Consider the following 24,530-nt stretch of genomic DNA (forward strand, 5'->3'; position numbering starts at 1 on the left):
TCTCTGCAGCTTCCTGCTACTCTTTATAGAAGAAATCACCTGATTCCTGCTCAGATGTACTTCCTTAGTAACTAGAGTTGGCTGGCCCCAGGCCTCTAGCTCTTAAAGGGGCAAGCCACCCTGTTACAGGCCCCAATCTTACAAATATTTATGCATGCGCCAAGCATAAAAATAGTCCTGTTTAAAATCAGTGGAACCATTCACATACTTAAAGTTAAGCATGTGAATAACTGTTTGCAGAACTTAGGCTTTTTGCTAGTTAGTCAATTTCTCTTGTCTGTGTGGGTCTTTCACAAAGCAAAGTGAAAAAGAAAAATTTTAAAATATGAAAAGGTGATTAAAATCCACTAAAACAGGCAGAAGGACTCAGGCTGATTTCAAGTTAAAATTTTTCTTTAAACAAAATCAAGTTCTCATAGAATTGTACTGTCTGTACAATGTGTTACCACAGCAATCTGATGTGGTTGTCAAAAGATTGTGCACTAGCAGATGTCTACCAGCCCTAACTGCAATGAGAGCTCCATCATGCTATGCACAATGAGACAGGCTCTACTCCAAAGAGCTTGCAATCTAAAATAGACAAGACCAGCACAGAGTGGACAAAAGGAAGTATTATATCTATTTTACAAATGGAGAACGGAAAAGTTCACTAACTTGCCAAAGGTCACACAAGAAGTCTGTGGCAGAAATAGGAACTGAACTCAGACCTCCCAACTTCTAGTCTAGAGCTTTAACCAAAAGACTGATCCTTCCTCTTTTATAATAATAATGAATATAATGAACTTAACACAGCAGTTGGTCCAGAGATTACAGCACATGGGAGTCAAGAGACAAGTTTTCTTCTCAGCTGTGCAATCATGGGAAAGTCACTTAACTTTTCTGCCTTAGTTCCCCCACTTATAAAATGGGGATTATAATGTTTACTTAACACTCTCAGATCTGTGAAGCTTAATTTATTATCGTTTGTATGGCAGTTTGAGCTCCTAAATTGGAAGGCGATGTATATATAAAAACACTTTGCATTTTAAGTATGTGTATTTAATTATACTTAGAAATAGCAATTTTGCCATATCTGAAACTCATCTGAAAGTCCTGAAACCTTTATCAGAACTATGCTATGTCATTATTTGAAATGCAGTAGAACCAACAGATAAGTTGTATTTTCTGATGACTTCGTGCAACATAGTATCTTCAAACTTCATTATCTTAAAAACACTGATGCTAGGAACCACCGCATTTTCTTAACAAATTTAATGTGTTAGACATAGCTTTTGATCTACCAAGTTCAAAGAATGTCTAAAGAATTAAACATTTCTGCTGTCGGCATAACCAAGAATCTGAAAATTGTACTGGAGGGCAAAGAAGCCTATATTATAAATGTTTGCCTCCAGAACAGAAATACAATTAGACAATTCAGCAGAACCTCACTAATTTGTACTTCAGGTGCCTGGAAGCCCAATAATTTACACTTCATAATTCAGTTTCTTTTGGAAGCTGGGTAACCACAGGTAAAGTTGTTGCTGTATTGGGATGGTCAAGATGTGACAGGGTGCTTGGACATTTGTTCAATGATGAGTCACTGTCACAAACACCATACCCAGCACAGTACAATGACCTGAAACAGGAGTCACATCAATTTTCCATTGCTGCTCCATCCAGCAGGCCATCTCACGTGTCCCCCACAACAATCCCGGGTGCAGAAGTGGAGATAGAAAACTGACGGCCTCAGAAGAGTGATATTTTAGAAGGTCCACTGCCCCCTTATTTTATTTATTTTTTCTTTTCAGCTGTGCCACTCATGTACACATTCAGCTGAGCCAGATGTCAGGAGGAAGAGGTTAGCTGGAAAGCAGCCATCATTTGGGCTGCACTATGTTGTTTTGGGCATTCTCTAATATTAGTTCCATCCCACTCTCCCTCTTTCAGGTTTAGTTTACAAAGAAGGGGAGGAGGCAGAGATGACATTAGGGATTGCTCCACAACAACACAGCAGGACTTCAGAGCTGGTTGCTCAGCAACTGAACTTACTCCTGCAACATATACCACAGCTATGGAAGAACACAGACAACTGTGACATTCTTAGATAAGAGAAAAAAAAAGCAGAAGGTCAGCAGCTTTTCTAAAGGAGTTCCTTATTAGACTCCAGTCTCATTCCCAGGCTGCCTTCATACCAGTTTCCTCTTCATCAGAAGAGGAGCACTGCCCAGACAGTTTGCAGTGAAGAGGAACTAAGGGAGGAGAATCAGAAGCAACAACAATTGCAATAAACCCTGCAAGGTCACTGTCATGGTTACACAGATAACTGCACCTCTGTTCCCTTTTTGTCTCTCCAAGTGCACGCCGCTCAAGTGTCAGGCCTTGTGCCTTTACCTCTACTGGGGTGGAATTCCTCAGTTCTCTCACTCTTAGACTGGGCTGTAGGCTACAGCAGCCCGTGTATCAACAGTGCATACCCAGCAGGTCCACCTGGGTTTAGCACCTGTGGTTCTTCCTTTTGGGAGTCTGTGACCAGTGCTGTATATATTGCTCATGCTAACAGTAGAGCAAAGCACAAGAGAAAAAAGGATTTTGAAACAACAGCCTACAAGCACATCTATCTTACCTAAAGTCCTATCATCCCAGTGATAAGCTAGGCAGGCCTAACTTCTTTAGACATTCCTAATAAGCGTGTGTGCATCAGTCTTGTTCCCCTGAATAACCATTTGATCAGCCATCTGAGAGAGAGTCCCTTTTAATACAGCCAGAGAAGCTTTGTTCATGTCAGTTCCCAGACTTTGGCCCTGTTTGTCAAAACTAAGTCTGTAAGATGGCTGAAGACAGGAGGTGAAATCTTCAAAGTTAACACTTTTTGAGCATTGTCTCTTAATAGCACTTAAGTCATAAACAAGGGGTGGCTTACTTTGAGCTACTGTTCCACTTCCTGCTCATTTTTAGTACAAGGCCCCTATTAAACTAAATCAAAATATGTATTCACTAAACATCCCAATAACCACCTCATGTACAGTATTAATAGATTATTACAGAGCAGCTCCACTCCTATCACAATCACCATACTATATCAGGCAGGATCAATGTAGATGGACTGTGTTCCTTGACTGGCCAATGAGGACCATCAACATCTCATCTACACACAGGCTCAGAACCACGCACACTTCACATGTGGTTTCTTGATCAGTGTGAATAAGTGTGGTTTTACCATATTAAACAGGTACACATTATTATTCATTATTTTATTGCATGGTACTCACAAATGTGCTTCTCAGAAAACACTAAAAGACAGGTCCTTGTCACAAAGCATTTACACTCCAGATTATTTTATGGCATTGCATCTCTGTTATGAAACTTTGGAGTATTTTTGTCAGGCAGGTGAAAAGGAAAACTTCAACAATGGTACACACTGTCTAAAGAATGCAGCTCATGAGACATTGCCTTAAGGTGAGGCAATCCTAGTATGAGCCCCACATCGTTGAAATCTGCTAAACCAGAAATATTCTTACATGTGAAAGAGTTGCAAGATGCATTGATCTGTTAACCATGGCTTTTTCAGGGGACTTTGCTAATTGGCCATATAATTCTCTAACTAAAAAATAAGGCAGCAGGAGAACATGGTATTTTGCTCCTTTACAGGGAATGTTAATGACTCAAATGTAGCCATGCAAGGTATGTCCAGCTACTACTGTAATGGGTGTTCTACAAATCTATGTAATAAAATCATAATCAAGCATTTAGGAAACTAAGGAAGCAGATATTATTAAGGGCCTAATTATTTGAAAGAAATGTTGTGTAGCAGTGGGCTACAATGTTCTTCTGCTTTGTGCAGAGTGGGGAGAGAGAGAGGCTGTGACACTTTTCTTTCACAATAAAGAACAAGGTGCAAGAGAGCAGTCCTAGGGGATATATGAGGTCAAAGAACCAGCAAAACATTTCTGAGACAGCATACTGAAAGGCAACAAACACTTTTTCCATAAGAGAAAGTTACTCACCTTGCAGTAACTGAGGTTCTTCGAGATGTGTGTCCCTGTGGGTGCACCCACAGGGACAGCACTCGAAGGAGAAGAGAAAGTTACTCACCTTGCAGTAACTGAGGTTCTTCGAGATGTGTGTCCCTGTGGGTGCTCCACTCTAGGTGTCGGTGATCGACAGCGCCGGGACGCACTGTCACCTAGAGTGGAGTATCCACAGGGACAGCACTCGAAGAAGAACTAAGCATAACACTTAGCTCTTCAGAAAAAATTATGCAGAAACATAGTATTAAGTAAAGTCTTCACAAACAAGTTTAAAATGAAATCTAGATGAAAGCAGACTCAAGCCAAGCGAAAACTTTTAGAGGCAATTTTAGAGCCAAAAATGGAGCTTATGTGGAACATGTCAAGAAAACAGATGCCATATTTGTAAGAATAAAATTAATGACTTGGCATTCAAATGTCATGACAGCTAGCAACATTCTGTAGGTGGTCATTGTAGCTATTTCTGTGTAACATACAAATAAGGAAAAAGAATTGGATGAACAATATGATTCTCGTAACATGTTCTATTTTTTAAAATTGTACATGAAATTTAATAATTTATAAAATATAAATATTATGGTCCCTTTGTTTAGTGCTTCAAGGAATGTTGTCAGCTTTTTCCATTTTATAATTTTAAGAAGATAATGTACTACATATATTAATCCACAAAGGATTCCCTGACATTTAAACAAAATGAAATCGAATCAAAAGCAATAAAAGAGAAACATATGGCCACAGATTATTTACTGAACAAGAACTAGATAATTTAGAACATATAAATAGTCTGGTAGTAAAATATACAGAGACCATGTAATATCCAATTAGGAAAAGATAGGTAAAAACTATTCAGACACTGGGAGTTGGAATTATATTTAAATATAGACTTCTGGGAAACGTTATCCTTTGCTACAGTGCAGGCAGAGCACATTTTCAACTCATAATCAAAAACAAATTTTTCTTCTGAACACAATCACACTTTAGGGTCACAAGTGGCTCCAGCCCACAGGTTGGACATCACTTATCTAGTTCTTGACTTTATATTTTCTTGTTTTATCCAACTAACATTTTTTCCCCCACATCTGTTGGGGAGTTTTGTTACAATTATTTTTATTAAAATATTATAAAAACTATAGCTAAAAAAGTAATAATTTTAAAATACATTTTCTATTTAACTTCATAGTCTGAGCAATCTTACATTAAGCCCCTTTACTAAAAAGGATATATATTCTTTATGCAAGAGAGAAAAAAATTGATTCACAATTTACACGCTAATTTAGAAGGCATCTTGAGTTTTTTAGGACTGTTTTGAGTTTTAAGCTTTGTTTATGGCATTATATTGCATCATGATCAGAATGTTAATGGTTTACTTTTAATTAAAATATTTATTAGCTTCCTATCTCTGGACTTGAAGGGCAGCTTGTATTAATTAAGCACAGCAAACTGCAGTTTTGAATAAATTACCATTTAGAATAGACACTAAGAAACCTTCATGCTAGCTAAACAGTTTACGCTATAGAAAGCTGTAAAAATAAAATAATCTAAATTCACTTAACTAATGAGCTATTCCTTAATCTTAAGCATAACAAATATCTTTAATACAATTTTGTAATGTTTCTGTTTTTATTGGTTTAAATGCGAAGAAAATCAGTAATGCCAGTTTAAAAAAACAACACAGCCTTTTCTGATCATTTTAGAAAGCATCCTCCTTTTCAGAATATAATTAATTTTAACCAGGATTCATACATAGTATACAAAAAAGGAGGATTTTAAACATCCTTTGAGAAAAGAAACAGATACTCTAATGAAAAATTGTATTAGACATTATCTGGTCCAGAACCAGGCATGCTCCCTATTAAAACACTGGAGATTAAATTAAAAATCAACATTATGGGTTTTTAAAACAATTACATTTAAAAAAATAGATCTAAATTAAGAAACAAAGCATATTTCCAGCCTGCTCAGTGTGAAGCAAAATCATGTAAAACTCTTACTTTACCCAATTTTTCCATAAATAGCTTTTCTGTACCACTTTCCATTAAAGGATCTGCAAGAACTTTACAAACATTAAATAATTTAATTTTCAACCTAAACAATTACACATTTTGAACCTAATGCTACAACCACAAGAATGTCACGAATACTAATGATTACTTAATTTTTAAGGCTTCAGAGTGGTAGCCATGTTAGTCTGTATCAGCAAAAACAACGAGGAGTCCTTGTGGTACCTTAGAGACTAACAAATGTATTTGGGCATAAGCTTTCGTGGGCTAAAACCCACTTCAACAGATGCATGGAGTGGAAAATACAGTAGGAAGAGATAGATAGATAGATAAACAGTACATGAAAAGATGGGAGTTGCCTTACCACGTGGGGGGATCAAGACAATTCAATTAAAGTCAGATATAAATGCAAAAACTGACTCATTGAAGTATTTCAACTATGAGTGTTTGCAATCAGCTATATATTTTATATTTTTCCTCCTGTGCAAGAAGATTCTATGCACTCTAGGAACAGTATTTCTGATTTCTCATTGATCATGAATTCTCTATTCTGCAAGGGTGAGATGCAAAATAAAGTCAGAGAGTTCTTTTGGTATCACTTGTGTGCTTACCTGTTACTAGCTGTAATGTGATTGGAGCTGAAATTTCACTATGCCTCTCAGCAGGGGAGAACATTTCTGCTCTAGGCTGTGGTGTTGCAAGCCAGTTCTTTACCAATTTATTCCCTTGACTTCTCGCAGTGCACTAGGTCATGTACTTTTCATCTGCAATACTTGTTAGATTCCTTATTCCCCAATATTTTAAGTGCCTGGCAAGATCTCACATAGTTCCTTCTCTTCACTTACTGATCTCACTGTTTCCCATGTAGGGTATGTCTATACTGCAGTTGAACACCTGTGGCTGGCCCATGTCAGCTGACTCAGGCTCGCAAGACTCGGGCTGAGATCTATGGGGCTGTTTAATTGTGGTGCAGATGTTTGGGCTCAGGCTATAGTCCAGGCTCTGGGATCCTCCCACCTCGTGGAGACCAGCTGCTGGTGTTTAATTGCAGCACAGACATACCCTTAGAGCTAGTCAACACTACAATGGCATTTCCAGTACAGCTATCCCGGTATAGCTATACTGGCAAAACCTCAAAGAGGAATCACAGATTAAAAAAAAAAAAAAAAAGTTCTGTTGATGTTCAAGTTAAACCAACTTCCCGAGCTCTTTGGCCAGTATAGCTTGTGTCATTCAGAAGGGTGGTTTAATTACACTGGCAAAATACTTCTGCCATTATACACTGCATCTACACAGGGGATTTTGCCCAGTTAGCTATGTTGGTTGGGGTATGGTTTTTCACACCCCTAACCAACATAACTATGCTGGCAAAACTTTGTAGTGTAGACTCGGTCTTAGGCTATATCTACCCTAGTACTTTTGTCAGTATAATTTATGTCGCTCAGGGGGTTGAAAACAAAAGCCCTCTGAACAACGTAAGTTACATCGACAGAAGCGTCGGTGTTGACAGTGCTAGGTCAGCAGGAGTCGCTCTCCCATCGGCATAGAGTGGCTACACAGGAGATCTTACAATGACGCAACTGCATCTGTACATCTGTACCACTGTAAGGTCTCTACTATAGAATCTGTTTGTAACAGAGTCCCCGCATCCTTTTTCAAAATTAAAGTCATGTTTTCTCATTGAAGTCAATGGAAAAACTCCCACTGACATAAAGGGAAGCAGAATCAGGCCCCACATCTTCTACATACACTTTTAAAAGCATTGCCAGACTTACAAAGGACTTAAATATTGCTCAAAGGTTCTAAGAATCTATGTAACTTGACTACAGGAATAAATTTGAAGATGTAATCTTTATGAATTGCTGTTTGTATGTATAGACTCAGTAGAAAAACAGAGAACTTATTAATTGGAAATAATGTAAAATAAGCAGGAGCAAAATAAAGAGTAAAGATTTGTCATTTTAAAAATCTACTGTTGTATATTCAAGTTATTTCTTTCAGCTTCCCTTTCGTTACATAATTTTAAGGACTTTTCAAACTGAATATTCCAAGATGTAACTACTTGCCACCCTGAAATGGATTCCTACTACTTCCTGGATTAATATAATACAGGAAAAAATTCAAGAACCATTCTGTGGTTTATCACTCCACTTTGGAATGATTCTTCTTATGGGACAATTAGCAACTTGCTATTCCTGAATTATGGAGATCCAAAGGAAACAGAAGTACTGTTCTCACAGAAGTAAAGTGCTACTTGAACTGTGCAAACAACAAATCCAGTAGTTATATTTTCTTCTGGACATGTATTTATGCCAAAGGAACACAATGAGCACTTTCATTTTCTATGCTACTAGAAGACTTGCAGTACAGCCAGCAGGTGTATATGTATGAACTTCCTGATATAATTCTTCAAGATGTACAAAACATTCTGCTTACAATTTCAATGTCAGACATATTTCAAATAAGATGATTCAGACTTCATGAAATGGGAAGTGAAATATATTTATTACAAAAAGGGCTGGAAGCAGAGCCTATTATTAGGGTTGGCCTATACTTCTCATTACAAGACCCTGTTTTCAGCAGTTTACAACTTTGCCAGATATTAACTGTTCAGGCTGAAGTTCTCCATGCCAGGTTGCTTCCTCAGACTGAATTCTTTTGAAAATTTCACTCAACATGATTCCACAATTTCCAAGAATGAGGTTAGGTTAAAATATGTTGTTTTCCCCATGTCAAAACTTGTTGGCAACTTTTATTTGAAAAGCTCTATTTCTTCCATGCTTTGGAGCAGGAACCTGACATTTGGAATGGTGGTGGCATTTGTATCAGCAAAGTGCACCAAATCTGGCCAACTCATAGACATCTGAAAAAAATAACAAACAAACACACACACATACACAGTCCAGACATGCTCAGCAGACGCTTTCTTAGATTTTGGCCAATAAATTTCATGAAGAGTCTGTTTGCATTGAGGCTTAGCAGAACTTTCCCTGCAATTGCAGCTCTGGGCTGCTGCAGGCCAGGCCAGGCCCAGACACCTGAGCTGAAAGCAGGGAACCTGTTCATGTGCTCTCAATGACCTTCCCTCCCCCTGCCAGGCTTAGGCTACACTGAGGAGGAAGCTATCTGTTTCTAATGCAGAAAAGTTAAGAGTCTGACCTATAGGAAGGGGGCAGGGAGAACAGATTGGGACAAAGAACCTGGGATATATGGAAACAGACTGCTGAGGGAAGAAGAGGGAAACTGAAAATTGTGAAGGAATCTGGGAATAGGGCCAGAGACTGGGACTGGCTGGGTAAAGAGAGTAGCATTGGGAGCTGGGGAGGAAAGAACAGGGTCTCACTAGACAAGGAGACAGGGACAAGGAGTCAAGAGGGAAGAGGTTGGGAGACACACATAGACTGGACAAGGGTCCTGGGCAGAAGGATTCGGACTGGGAGCTATTGGGGACAGTGAGGTTATGGGCGACTGCAGTCCATGATGAGAGAAAGAGTCAGATCAGATGAGGAGCAAAGAAGGTGGGTACTGAGACTGGCTGGGCAAGGACACTAGAGAAAAGAAGCTGGGAATAGTTGGACAAGGAAACTGGGACTGAAAGCGGGGGAGCCTGAGGTGAGACTAGGACTTGCTGGGTAAGGAGGCTGGAACTAGAATGAGATGTCTGAAGGCTGGAGACTGAGACTGGCTAGGTGAGGAGAATGAGATAAAAACAAGGAGCTGAGGTGAAGAAGAAACAGGAATGGGACAAGAACAGGTAGGAGGGACAAGAACAGGTAGGAGGGAACAGGGCAGAAGTTATTTTGGCTCTACTGATGATTAATATATAAGAGCTATGAATTAATTATTATTAATGGAGGGGATGGACACAAAAGCCTACAGTATATTCCTCATTAGAGCCCACTCCTTTCCTCAGACTAGAATGGACTCAAAATTCTTGAGTCTCACCATTCCTCCCTCTGCTATCAGCAAATATCTGTAAAAACCATTGGTGCAAAGCATCCCAGACCTCTCTTGCAATGGTCCACAGAGCATGACAACACACTACTGCTATCAGTTACTCTGTTAGATCAAGTGGCAGAGGTCTATGTGGTGGATCTAACAGTTTCAATCCTGCTGATGATGCATGTGGGTATCAATATGATGCCACATGTCCGAAGTTCTGCTTTTTCAGTTTACTTTCTTAAAAACCTAGGAAATTATACATACAATAATACATTAAAAGAAGATTAAGGTTGCAAAGTCAAGCAGTCAAAAATTAGGAAATGTAGAATTGAGGCTCCTCGTGCATCCTAAATTTGGCTCCTTGGGCCTATTCATTATGATACAGTCTGCTTCATTTGTTGCAGAAGTTGGAAGGGATATAGTGAATGAGGCAGAGGATTGCATGAAAACAAAGAAGAGTCTCATGGTTAAGATAGTTGAATGCTGCCTTAGAGAAGTGGATTCTATCCCATTCTCTGCCAGAGAGTTCCTATGTGATGCTAGTCAAGTCACTTGTGATACTCAGCCAGGAAGGGTTAAGCAACCAGCAAGCTAAAGTGACAAAAGATCAACCTTTAAGAACATATCAGGGAAATACTGAAATGGTAAACAGGGCCATTTCTTGTAGATAGTTATCAAAACCAGGTAAGTAGACTAAATCCTTGGAAATGTAAGTCTGTATTGTCAGAGAATTAGAAGTAAATACTAATTGTATTTGTCTGTGTCTACCTATATGTTAGAAGCTTCACAATGTGATCTCATTAGCTTCTAGATTATAAACTTCTGTTCCTGTCTGTTACTATAGGCTATTGATTCAGAGATCAAAAGGGAATATTAGCAATTAGAGGAAATGTGTGGTATAATATCATTGTCTTTAGTTCTCTTTGTATCTGGACTGTGAACCTTTGAATGGTTAATTGCCTTATGCTAATCAATGCAACTAATTACCTGTGTATACATAGGAAATAGGAGATTTACTTCAAAGCAACATGTATTACCTATTCTTCATCCAAATAATGCCTGTTGTGTTATCTGCTGTCAAGAGGTTATCATAGCCTGCCAGAGAGCTATAAAAGAACTTTAGGACCTGATCCTGTTTATCTCAGATCTCCTTGAACTTTGTCAGGGGAAGTTTAAATTGCAAGACTGAGGTCTCCAGCTCCATTCTGAACTACCCTGCATTTTCTCCTAGAAGAATTTAAACAGACTCTGCACATGGATTGCCTATGGGGCTATAATCTATGGAATGGATTCTGGAAGAACTTTTTACAAATCAGCAGCTCATCATCTCTGCTATAAAACTGACCTAAGAATTTTATTCATATATGTAAGTATAATGATCTTTAACCACAGTACTTTCTTTTCTTTTTCATCTTATTAACTAAACTAAGAATTGGCTGTAAGTGTGTTTTTGGGTAAGATCTGAAGTATTCATTGACTAGATGGGTAACGTGATCTCTTGGGATTGGTAGAACTTTATATATGGTGAATAAGAATTCAAGTAATCCTCACCATACTTGATTTGGCTGTCAGGGTGGGAGTCCTGGGCTGGATTGCTTTAGAGGAGCTACATTTTTGTCTTCTGGGTAACCAGTGAGTAAGGTATTGTAGAAGCTTCTATGTTGCTGGCTTGGTAAATCTAATATTTAGAATAAACCACCAGTTTTGGGCATCGTTTTCCCCATTCTTTGCAGTTTTCCCTGATTGAGCAATCTCAGGGTGGCGGCTGCAGCAACCACGGTCACATCACTTAAACCAAACTTTTCATTGATTGTCATTAAATTTTGCATTCTTCATTTTCTGGATGCCCAGTCTGAGATCCTGGGGTTTGACATGCAAAAGTGCTGAGCATTTTCAACTGCAATTGAAGTCAACGGGAGCTGTGCTTTGAATATAGAACGGTCTACATAATGCTTGAGTCTCTGTAAAATCAAGTTCTTGGTGTTTCAAATTAAGTAGATCCTTAATCTTTAAAAATTAGTGGATCCTTAATCTTTCTGTGTCTCAGTTCCCAATTTGCAAAATGGGCATAAAGAGGAGTGTTGTGAAAATAAATTCATTAACATTTGTGAAGCACTCATATACTATAGTGATGAGCACCACAGACAAAGCCCATGAGAATATCAGTAATTCTGTCTTCATACCAGGGTTTGACTAATGTGCAGTAAATAATGCATGGGGTCATGCACTGGACAACAAGGAGAAAACAGCATCATCCATTCTGTGCACAGAATGAGGCAGGAGTCCTATGGAAAAAATAGTATTTACTCATGTAAATTAGGAACATAAGAACGGCCATACTGGGTCAGACTAAAGGTCCATCTAGCCAGGTATCCTATCTTCTGACAGTGACCAATGCCAGGTGCCCCAGAGGGAATGAACAAGTAATCATCAAGTGATCCATCCCCTGTCGCCCATTCCCAGCTTCTAGCAAACAGAGGCTAGGGACACCATCCCTGCCCATACTGGCTAATAGCCATTGATGTACTTATCCTCAATGAATTTATCTAGTTCTTTTCTGAATTAAATTAAAGACAGTATCATAATGCATACACATAAGGGAGTCAAATTAAGCTTGCACAAGCAACATTATTTCTGGCATTTCCCAACTTTTGAGAACTTGACTTTGCAACCTGAATAATGTTCTTTTTAGCATAGAGTTTCTGTGAGTGCAATTTTCTAAGTTTTTATAAAGCAAACAAACAAACCCCAGAAATTCTATCATGTAACATCATACTGACACCCACCTGGGTCATCAGCAGGGTCGGAAGCTTTGCCACCTTAATAACATTCTTTTAACACATAGAGAGAGAGAGAGAGAGAGAGAGAGAGAGAGAGAGAGAGAGAGAGTGTGTGTGTGTGTATGTATGTATAATTTCCTGTAAACAAAACATAAAAGACTAATAAGCAATTCATTGCCAGACATTATACTTATATATTCCTAAATAATTCTGCAGCATAGAGCCGACAGTTTATTACTCGGTGCCATCACATAAGCACACTGCTTGTATCTTTGTGTATGACACTGTAGATTGGTTTTTTATATGAGCTTTATTGAACACAATCTCTCAAACTACCTTATCTTGATGCTCCCACACACACCACCCAACTCTGCCTTTCAAAGGAAATTTACTGACCTATATTAGATTTATATGCTTATACGGTCAGTTGTAAATCTGCAAGTCTAGAAAAGTGTAAACTCCCAATGATATGCATTAGAGAGGAAAAACTATTGCAACCGTATAATTCAGTAACAAACAAGCAGAGAATGAGAAAGTAGTGCTGGATAAACCATTAAAGCATATACAAAAATGCAGATATTATTTGTGATCTGTTACTTGAAAACTGCATAGTTTTACTAAACACCTTATTTCACCTTTGCACAATATATGTCAATGAGCAGCCACAAAAACACTTTATACCCTGAGACTTTATTACTGTAAAGAGTCTTGGATTACCATAAGCCATTATACGATTAAGTCTGTGTTTATTACAGATGACATATGATTAGTATTTCAGTTTATGGATATGCACATCATAACATTGTGCTGTTGTAACACCCTAGTCAGCACGTGTTCCGTGTCACCTTTTGTGACCAACCACCGATATGGGTCTGTTACAACTCTGTTTGAGAGCCTGGCTCTTAAAGCTTAAACTGTATACGTTCATGCTTTCAGCTGTCAAGGTCCCTGGTTCAATCCTTGGCACACTAGTCAAGATGGCAGCCATCACACTATGATACAAAAATGCTTACTATATACACAACAACAAAAAAATAAACCTCCAGAAAGCTATTTGATCATAAAGTAGTTGTTTTCAGTTTAGTACACTAGAAAAATCATGATCTGGAATGCACACTATTTAGCACCACAAGTAGTAAGATTAAGACTAAAGTATTCTGTTTTGTTCATTGATTTGATCATTTCAGTCCCACTTCTGAATACCTCCACTGGCTCACCATCCATACTGCATCAAATTTAAGATTCTTGTCTACACCTTTAAAGCTCTGCATAACTTTATGCCTCCCTACTTACTCTCCTTTCTCAAGGTTCTTATCACCCTCTTCATAAACCCTGCCACCCACAGCTCCACCAGCATTGCCACCCACATTCAGCCATTTGTTAGCTTCTTGCATAATCATCACAGCGCCATCTCCCACTCAGCACCATATGGATGCATGGTATTACCTCCATTAGCTCATCCATGAGGCTCCAACCCTCTCTACTTTTAAGTACCTCTTGAAGAGCAACTTCAATTGCACGGTGAATCAAATTATCTTGTATACCTATTGCCTACTGTTTCCTTTCCCCTAAACTTTGTCTACTAATATTTCTATCAATAGATTTTGAGTGCCTAAGGCAAGGGACACCGCTTCCAGAATCCACCTTGCACTTTGTGAATGCTACATAAAGAGATATTAATATTAATAATCAAATAAACTATGCCAAATTTTTGAGAAAAATACTATCATGGCTTTAAAAAGTTATACGGACTGAAATAGTTGGTTATTTTATTTAAAGAGAAACATTTGATAAGTTTTTTTAACTGGGTTGGAACTTTTTTCCTAAGGAGTCAGTTTTCAAAAAGTGTGTCATGTCATAACTGAATATAAAAATATGGAATATCCTATTGTTTCTTTTTTTTTTAAATAAATGCCTTACCTTTCATTTATCAAAATAGAAGATTTGCTCTTTAATTCGGTTATTTTACTTTGAATATTAAGACAAACATACCTTTAAAATATGAATTGCTCTAGAGAATGTAGACAGATGTGCAATGAAGCCAACAAAATGAATTTTACATTTCTAATCTGGTTACCGTCATAAAGAGAGAAACCTCAGAGTTCAGCTGTCAGAATAATTTAGAAGAACTCCAATCTAGCATTAGGCATCACAAATATGTTGTATAATATTTTCATTATTACTTTAGCAGGGCTTTTTTTTATCTAAAGGGAATTTAATCTGTTATTCATTGTAAACAAATGCCTAGACTATTTCTTCATGAAGGTCTGAACTAAGTGTTTTTATCACTAGACCAAACATCTGTATTTGGATTTTAAAAAGTCCATTTGTCAAGACTGTTTTTTTTAGCATTAATGTTCCTAAGATTTGCTGCCAATGTAAAACTTACAGTTCCTGAAAATATAAAAAGGTATACATTTCATTAACAATGGCTAAGATTTCATAAATGAAGTAACTTTCTAATTGTCAGTTACCAATGGCCCTCAATTACAACCATCTGACTGCATATCTTCAAAAGATACAAAAAGTGCAATATTATATTATTAACAATTGTGAATGTCACCATAGGTATGCATGGTTCCTGTCCCAGTGAGTTTACAATATAAAGCTCCAATTCTGCAAAGACTTACACATGTTCTTAACTTGAAGTCAATAGCCCTAATGACTTCAATGGGACTAGTCATGCTGCATAAGGCTAAGAATAAGTATTTCCTAGTACCAGAGCCCTAGACGTTAAATAAGACAAATACAGGATGCTTTGGGAAATAATGTTGGGCAAAGAGATGAGAGGACAGTACACATGTTGGTTCCTTAATTGATACATGTAAGGTGTATGCATAAATGTATATATTAATTTAGAATAACAGATACATAAATTTTAAAAAAACAGATTGTGTCATATTGTGTCTTACAAAGTGATTGCCACAAGACTAGAGTGTCTACACTACCACTCAAACGAGAGCATTAATAAAGATATTTTGGTAATTCATAAATAAAATTAAAACATCTATATTAATTTACAGTTAAGGTCACAAAGCCCTAGCCTACATTTTGCGATGTTTGCTAATTATCAGTTAGGAAGTGTTTGTCTACGTTGTGTGATGGACCAAGGCCGGATGGCTACAGGAAAGTACTGAGGAGCAGGTATGTTATCTCCAGGCTAAGCAAATCCCTAGTATCATGGGAACCAAAATGGCAGTTGCTCCAGGCTAATCAAGGCACCTGGGGCCAATTAAGAACTTTCTAGAAGGCACCGGAGAGAGCTACATTGATTGGAGCACCTGCAGCCAATCAGGACAGGCTAATCAAGGCACCTGATATAAAAAGGGGAGCTCACTCCAGTCTAGGGAGGAGGAGCCAGAGGAAAGAAGTGCGCATGAGGAGCTGGGAGCAAGAGACACAAGGAACTAAGAACTGAGAGGGGGTACTACTGGAGGATTGAGGAAAACACCATACAATCAAGCAGCATCAGACACCGGAGGATCCTGTGGTGAGGATAAAGAAGGTGTTTGAAGGAGGCTATGGGGAAGTAGCCCAGGGAGCTGTAGCGGTCAAGCAGTGGTTACAAGTAGCATTATAGAGACTGCTGCAATTCACAGGGCCCTGGGCTGGAACCCGGAGTAGAGGGCGGGCCCGGGTTCCCCCCTAGCCCCGCTACTCCTAATCAGACATAGGAGGAGGTGATCCAGACTATGGGTTTCATCCAAGGGGAAAACCACTGAGGGGAAGAAATCCGCCAATAAGCGCAGGACCTACTAGAGGAGAGGAGGAACTTTGCCACAGTTGTGACTACTTAAAAACAAAAATTCAACATTCTTTTTGAACCTCAGCTCTGTATTTAAAACCTTAACTTTGCTTCACAGCTGCAGTTTGCAAAACTCATGCAAGATCCCTAAAACTATTCTGTAATTCCTTCTCTCCTTATCAGCTAACTTCTCACCCCATGTCTTTTATGCAGATTGAAAACACATATTCCATGCCCCCATCCTACTATTTTGAGAAAAAGATTTCAACATCTTCACATTGGACACAGCCTATAAACATAAACATTCTATCATCAACCACATGGATTAAACCAGATTATGGACTAGAACTTCCAATTTCTATAATACGCCACCCACTTTGTCTAAATAGACTGATTCACCACTATGCTTGGCTGGCTTCTTCTTCACCACCAACCACAATTTTATAAAATGAGTAAGGAGAATTATATCATAGTTCTGTGGTTTAACCCATGCACACACTCATCAAGGCCGATTTATTTACTGCACAATAATTCTGCCCTGATTGGTCACACAATGAGTTTTGGTGGAAGTGGGAAAACTTGTATCCATGCATGTAGGCTTTTGTTTTGCAGGCATGCTAAACAAACAAACACACACACACACACACACTTAAGTCAACAAATATAATTCTTATAAAATGGCAAACTAACCTTACAAGTCTGAACATCTGAAAAATCAGTATGGTAGTTTTAAAACATTTACTTCTGTGACAAAACAACAGTAAAATTGGCAAAACGTTACTAGCAAACATACATCTATTTTTTTCAATAGCCAGGTGTATTTTAATCTGATTTTAACCTGGTTTGCCCCTTACCTCAGGCTGATTAGAAATATTCAGAATGAGTGCCCACAATTCAGCTCGAAGTGCTGTTGGGCATCCCTGACGGACATACTGTTGGGCTGCAGCACTATCTTGTTCTGTTAAAACTGCAAAATATGCATATGTCATGAATTTACATAACATACATAAAATCATACATTTCCAGAAATTGTCATGTCATTTTTAAAAGTTTTAACTCACACACACTTTTTAAATACTGAAAGCAATGGAGGAAAGACAAGCACAACCTAGGCCAAGTCCCTGCATCAAACAGAAATATTCTACCAACTGAACTTCTCAAGTCTATCTCCATCCACAAATGTGTACTTCTTGTAATGCATACAGATATCAAAGGGACATTATATAAAATATCAAAATATATTTCAAACATTTACAATCACTGTATTTACCATATATACTCGTTCATAAGCCGAATTGTTTTAGTAAAAAAGGGAAGCACCAGAGAAGGGGGTCGGCTTATGAACGGGTATAGAGAGGGAGAGGCGGGACACAGCCCCTCCCCCCAACAGAGGTAGCAAGGAGGGGCAGCACAGCCAGCAGAGCCAGAAGTGAAGAGGTGAGACCAGAGTCTCTCCACTTCTGGCCACACTGCTCTCCCTCCAGCCTCTGAAGCAGCTGCAGCTCCGGGGCTGGCAGGCTGCAGCCGTACCACTCGGCCTCGCCCCCTAGAGCAAGCTGTGGCCACGCCGCCTGGCCCGCCGGAGCACACTGAGGCCGTGCCGCCCAATCTGGCCAGCTGGAGCAGGCTGCAGCTGCGCTGCCCAGCCTGTTGGAGCAGCTCAAGCCAGGCCAGAGACATCCTCCCCTGGCCTTCCCCAGATAAGGTGGATGGGATGGGGAGAGTGTGGGGTGGTATCATGTTGGGGGTGATCACAGGGGTTACTCCCCTTACCCCCAAGCTTCTCCCCCTCAAAAAATTTGCCCATCAGTTGCTGTCCCGGCCCATCAGAGTAAGCAGCTGGCGTGCCAGGACACTTTGTTTACTTAGGTTTACCTCCGTGCCTGCGGACGCTCGAGGTAAACAAACCATCTCGGCCCACCAGCGGCCTATCCTGATGGCCCGGGAGCCAAAGTTTGCTGACCCCTGAATTATAGGGTCGGCTTATGAACGGGTCATAAACATTTTCCATTTTTACTTACGCATCTTGGGAAGGGGGAGGCGACAGCTTATAAATGAACCAGCTTGTGATCAAGTATATACGGTAGTTTGATATCAATTTATTTTAACCTTACTTCTTTCCCCTTGCACCAAGAATGCTAGTTCTTTATTATACGGCTGCTAATATTTGTTTGATGCAGTCTCTCTCATACAAAAAGGAAACACTGGGACATTTATCTTGAAAAATACACACACAAATCAGGAGGACTTTGTAAGTAGGACTGTGCTTCTTATTCTGAATTTAAACATAGGTGATTCCTGGCCCCATGGGGCCAGGATTTCACCCAGGGTTTATCATCCATTTCCTTCTCTTCACATGTCTTACCTTGCATCTTACTGGGCAATATTCAGCAGCTCAACCAATGGAGGGCTTCCACGTGAAGGGTGTGAAGTATCCTTTTCTATTCCTAAATCTCAGTCAACAAGCTAATTAAGGAAGACCGATGCTGTGCATCTGAAATTCCCAACGCACCACTCTAAAACTGTCCCAAGAATGTAGTTCAGGGGTTCTCAAACTGGGGGTCGGGACCCCTCAGGGGGTCACGAGGTTATTACATGGGGGATCGCGAGCTGTCAACCTCAACCCCAAACCCCGCTTTGCCTCCAGCATTTATAATGGTGTTAAATATATTAAAAGTGTTTTTACTTTATAAGGGGGGGGTTGCACTCAGAGGCTTGCTGTGTGGAAGGGGTCACCAGTAAAAAAGTTTGAGAGCCACTGATGTAGTTCTAATATAAATAAAAAGACTAGCACTGTAGCCATTTGATTGGGATGGTGCTGCAATTTAGGCATGATGGCTTTACCACCCAGCATAAGTAGGGGCCCGAAGAGCAGTGTACATTCCCCTGATTTGCCCTAATGCAACAGTCAGTACCAGACGGTACCTCTAAGAGGAAGGCTCTCATTGGGAGGACAACTGATATTAGCAAGCAGAGCTAAACACGGGTCTTTCTGCTCAACCCTCTACTGTACAGTCAATTCTTTGTTCTTCGTGCTTTCCTTTAGTTTGACAGAAGCTATTACTATATTGTCGTCAGTTTTTAGCAGAATGTGTTGCATTGCTGTTGGCAGACAAACTTCAGGCTTTGCTGTGAATCTCAAAGCCTTCAGCTTCAACACATTAACGTGCACACTTTGAACAGGTTATCAGTTTCCCCACTCAAGCTTCCTAACTGTGCCTGGAGTCAGTTGTTAGCTATTCTGCATCTTATAAGAGTAATCCCTATAGAAGTTATGTGCATAGTTGGACCTCCAGTCTAAGAATGTTTTTCATGGGAGTAGTGGGAACTAAAGAGCATTTATGTCAGCTCATCAGGCTGAATGCCTTTTGGAAAGCATCACACATCCTGGAAAGACATCAATAACCTCAAGAAGCAAATTAGCAATTATGCTGATGAATGGTTTGGTTGCTACATTGCTTTTGCAAGGACTTCTCAACTTTACTATTAGGTCTCTGATTAGATGACTAAATTGTAATATACTGTATTAATAGGCCAAAGTGTGCAAGCTTCTATGATAGAGTGAATATGCTTTTATGATTTATCATAGAAGACAGGTCAACTGCCTCTTTAACTTCTTTGTCCGGACCATTGAGCATAGAATTACATAAATACTGCTGCTGAGTTCTGCCACCAATATCACGACAAATTTGATAATAGTATGCAAAAATCATAGCTAAGTCAAAGGCTAGGGACTAGTACTGAAGTGGACCAGACCAACACAAACCTGAGACATCTTGGTGGGTAGAAAAATGTGTATGTGGGAAACTTTCTTAATAATAAATGCTAAAATATCTCCAATAGATTGTGACCATAGTGGAATACAGGGGTTTCATACTGTATCCTTTGTACAGATGAATAAATAAGATGCAATTCTGGAGGGAGTTTAGAAAAGTAAAATATCTTCTTGCTTTACTAAATTTTACTGACTCTGAAGTTCACGAAAGGTAGGTCAGTATTCCCATACATCCTGTGTGATATGATGGGAGAAATCTGGAAGAAGATTTGGATACTAAACCTAAAGGATATGCCTCCTTTCCTCCTCGGTGAAGAGACCCAACATGCTGGAATAGCCCAAGATGCCGAAAGCCCCCACTGGAGACCTAGGCAAAACAACTGTGCTTCATGGCTTCGTGCCTGGTTCACATCAATAGGTGAGGTGATGAGACGAGAGGAGAAAAGGATACAATTCAAAATCCTTGAATGAAGCTGGATAAGTCTGGTTCAGCTGCAGTCACCTCAGGAGTCAGAGAATCAGACCTACCAGACTTTTTCACATTCGCTGGCTGGCCTGTTTCCCAATCTTCTTCAAACTCTTGCTTAGATGAACAAGATATTTTAAGAAGAGGACACATCATGTGGTCAGCTGGTCCAAAGTGAACAAAGGGCCATCTGTTCCAGAATTGCTGGAAGTCTCTGTTTTACCAAATATTTTCTTGGCCCGTAGAGTTCTATAATAGATGGTGCACTCATGGCTTTGGGTTTTTTATTTTCCACCTTTTTTGGCTTCCTAAAAGGAAAAATAAAATACTGCCACACTACATGCAAAAACGTAGGAAAAGAAGACAGCCTCAACAGAGCACAGAACAATATACATGACTGACGTGTTTCCATCTTACTGCTTCTTGCAGAGGCGAGAAACAACCTCGCTAACAAATTGGGATGTGTTATGCTGGCTGTAGAAGAGAAAAATCCTCAGCACATCTGTACAACTGACGTGAAGGTAAGGACTATCCATCAATGGCAACCAAGTCATAGATGGCGACCAAAAGTCTGATCCACCAGAGTCCATAAAAAGACTCCCATTGAATTCAATGAGATTTGAATCTGTGCCCAAATACATAGTGCAGTATTGGTGGCAAACAAGCCTTTTTTCAAGAAGGCTACTGTAATAAGCAAGAAAAAATATAAAACCAGAAATACAGAACTTGACAAGTGTAGGCTGCATATAAAGCAGATCTGCCTAATTTTATCTCTTAGCTAGAGGCACAAGCCTTCTTCAGTCCTGCTGTATACTCCAAGGTTTTCTGGCCAACTACCATATGTTGCTGGGGTTTTTTAAAAAGTCTTTATAATAAAGAAGGCTTCACCTCCCACGTAGCAGTCATCACAGTTGCTACTAGAAAGCAAGCAGGTCAGTGGCCCAGACTCTTCTTCACAGCTGATCAAGACTCTGTCTCATGGCTTCACGTCACTCTATGCCATATCCTGTAGAAACAAGGTGTAGAAGAAGAGTTGGGAGGTAGAGGCTGCTCTGAATGGTTAAGAGAGAGGAAGCCATGAATACACAGGCAAGATACAGGGTTGACTAAAAGTCTGTTTTGCAGGGGACAGGAATTCATTGAGGAAGTATAGAGAAAGGGGGGATGAGAGGGATGGTACCTCAGCTGGTTACACAAAAAGACAGAATGAGTGGCTAAGGAAAAGAGAGACGAAGGACCTCAGAAAAAGAGAGATGGGAGAGATGCCGCTGTCACCTTAGCCCCAGCAGCAGAATGTGGAAGTGGACATGTTTCCTGAAAATGCTATAGGGGTGCATCAGACCTACTGTCTGCCTCTTAAAGATGCTGCCTGGAGGAAATAATAATGAGCAGTTATCGTCTACCCCTAAGACAATAGTAAGAGACACTGTATGTTTCTTCTCTAGCAAGGTTTGATCTAATGAAGGACTTTTTAATCTGTTTTAAAATCAAGGAGAATTTCTCATCCTACAGATACAAGGAGAAGCTATAACTAACTCAGGAAGGAGTACATGTGTGAGAAAATGAGTGAAAATCATCCATAATGGCTTAGAGTTGCAGTATTTATCAGGTTCTGCAATTATGAATAACCATCAAAAAGAATTATGGTTATATTCTCATCTGATGCATGAGCATAAATCCCATTAACACTAATGAGAATTGTGTGTGCACAGATGGATGAACAAGCTCTCTTGATTTTAAAATGAAATTCAGAAGTCGCATGGATTAAGCTATTGCCATAAAGGTGTGTGTCTATGCTTGCTATTTTGCTTTTAGCGAACCAGCTGTAGAGTTATTTATCTGGCACCTAATGGTAGATGTAAAATGCTAGGTTTTCTACCTTTATATGAACATCCATGGCATTATCCACTGGGCTTTGTGTTACCATGGCTGAAATACTAAAATTCTCAGGAATGAGTATTTGAAGAATACGGTTATTTAGGATATTCTTAATTCCTCACAGTTTATTACAACTGAAATCAAATCCTTACCTGTTTGCCCAACACGTACATGTTCATTTTCAAAGAGTTCTAAAAAATAATGAAGTATGAATAGAATGCAAAAATAATGAAGAAAGAATTGACAAAAATACTTCAATAAAAAATATTAGTGTGGCAACATTTTGTATTTTTGATTAACAGAAGATTATTTTGATGCCTGCAAAACATACATGTCTGCAGGTTAATACACATTTAACTCCTTTTTTATGGTTAATGTTACTATAATTAAAAGAGCTTCAGCAGCAATATTCTTCTGTAGTTTAGACTGAAGGATAGAAATACAAAAAAAGTACACAACACCTTTAAATGGAACATTTTTCACTTAAAGTCTCTCTATAGCCTATAACTTTCCATTCTTTGAGACCCTAGAGCTTTTTCTACAAAAATAATAGTGTGCGTACAAGAAATAAAACACTATTATGTATTATTTAAACCACAGAATATTAACACACATTTTTTTCTGTAATATTTTCTAGAACATTGACATCAAAAAGGTGCCTCTATATTTTCCCAATAATCCTGTGGCATCACAGCTGCACAACTGTGTTAGTCAAAGTAATTTTGATTTAAAACTTGTTGAGACTTTCAAAAAAAAAAAATAATAATTTCTGAGAGACAGGCCTGATCCTGAAAAGGGTTTAAACACCTGCCACTCCATCTGAAATTAACAGGAATTGCAAGCACTCCACATCTTTCAAATCAAACCCTTCACAGTTGCAAGGTTATCCACTACCAGTTCAAATATGTTCTACTTTATTTACAAGAGAACCATTCGAGTTATAGCTATGGGACAAATACTTATGAATATTATGGAAAAATTATGAGTTTATTTACATTTACACAGTATTCCATGAAAACATATACTTTAATCATTACTGTTCTAATTAAATTATTAAAGCACAGCACACACTAACCTGGAGGCACTTGTGTAGAATCATCAATACCCAGCTGTCCTGTATTCAAGCCTAGCTCACTGAAATAATCTTTCTGGAAAAAAATACAAATAGAGAATTAAAAGCACATTATTAAGAGCTAGCAGAAAGAGATTCCTTCTTTAAAAGTTTAGGTTTTATTTAAAAATCCTTGAATTAAATGTGTCTTTATATCCTAAAACTTTATACACGTATGAATTATTTTAAAAGAGAAAGAAAAATCTTGTACTGATTCTTAGTCTCATTCTAGGACAGAAAAACAGTTTGACTTACAGGCACTGATTCTCACCTACATGTGAGCTTAACTTGGATAAAACAGACAGAAGCTGCAGGGAGCCAATTATGGCTCCCTGATTCACTGGTGCACTGCTCTGAGACTCGAAAACCTTGTGTGTGTGAAGAATCAGGTGCAGCACAGAACTGATCAACCACATCCCCTTTCTTCCCTGTCTGGCCTACATCCTGTCCCCAGAATGCACCTAACACATGCTATCCTTCCTAGGGTTGCCAGGCATCCAGTTTTCAGTTGGAACACCCAGCCATAAAAAGACCCTGGTGGTTTGGGTCAGCACTGTTAAAAATCCGGTCGGAAGTGCAGCAGGGTTAAGGCAGACTCCGTGCAGCTCCCGGAAGCAGTTGGCATGTCCCTGCAGCCCCCTAGGTGCAGGGGCGGCTAGGGAGGCTCTGTGCACAGTCCCCGCCCCAAGCACCAGCTCTGCAGTTCCCATTGGCTGGGAGCCACTTGAGGTAAGCACCCCCGAGCCCTCTCCCGCACCCCAACCCCTTGCCTCAGCCCTAATCCCCATCCTGGAGTCCACACCACACATCCCCTCCCATGCCCCAA

The 24,530-nt window shown here is 39.3% G+C and overlaps 1 protein-coding gene across 4 annotated transcripts in view; it reads right to left on the bottom strand.

The window, feature by feature from the left end:
- Window positions 1-24,530, bottom strand: part of TBC1D19 (TBC1 domain family member 19) — an 89,812-nt gene that overhangs the window by 34,744 nt on the left and 30,538 nt on the right. For all 4 annotated transcript variants that reach the window (XR_005599776.1, XR_005599775.1, XM_039542413.1 and 1 more), the window contains exons 9-11: window positions 23,669-23,741; window positions 22,746-22,784; window positions 17,329-17,441 (exon numbers count right to left, since the gene is read on the bottom strand). Coding sequence is in view for 2 of the 4 variants with exons in the window: in XM_039542413.1 (XP_039398347.1) it covers window positions 17,329-17,441; window positions 22,746-22,784; window positions 23,669-23,741 (225 nt within the window). In the remaining 2 variants the exon portion in view is untranslated. The remainder of the gene's footprint in view (window positions 1-17,328; window positions 17,442-22,745; window positions 22,785-23,668; window positions 23,742-24,530) is intronic.

Source organism: Mauremys reevesii, linkage group 5 (assembly GCF_016161935.1).
Source record: "Mauremys reevesii isolate NIE-2019 linkage group 5, ASM1616193v1, whole genome shotgun sequence".
Taxonomy (NCBI): domain Eukaryota; kingdom Metazoa; phylum Chordata; order Testudines; family Geoemydidae; genus Mauremys; species Mauremys reevesii.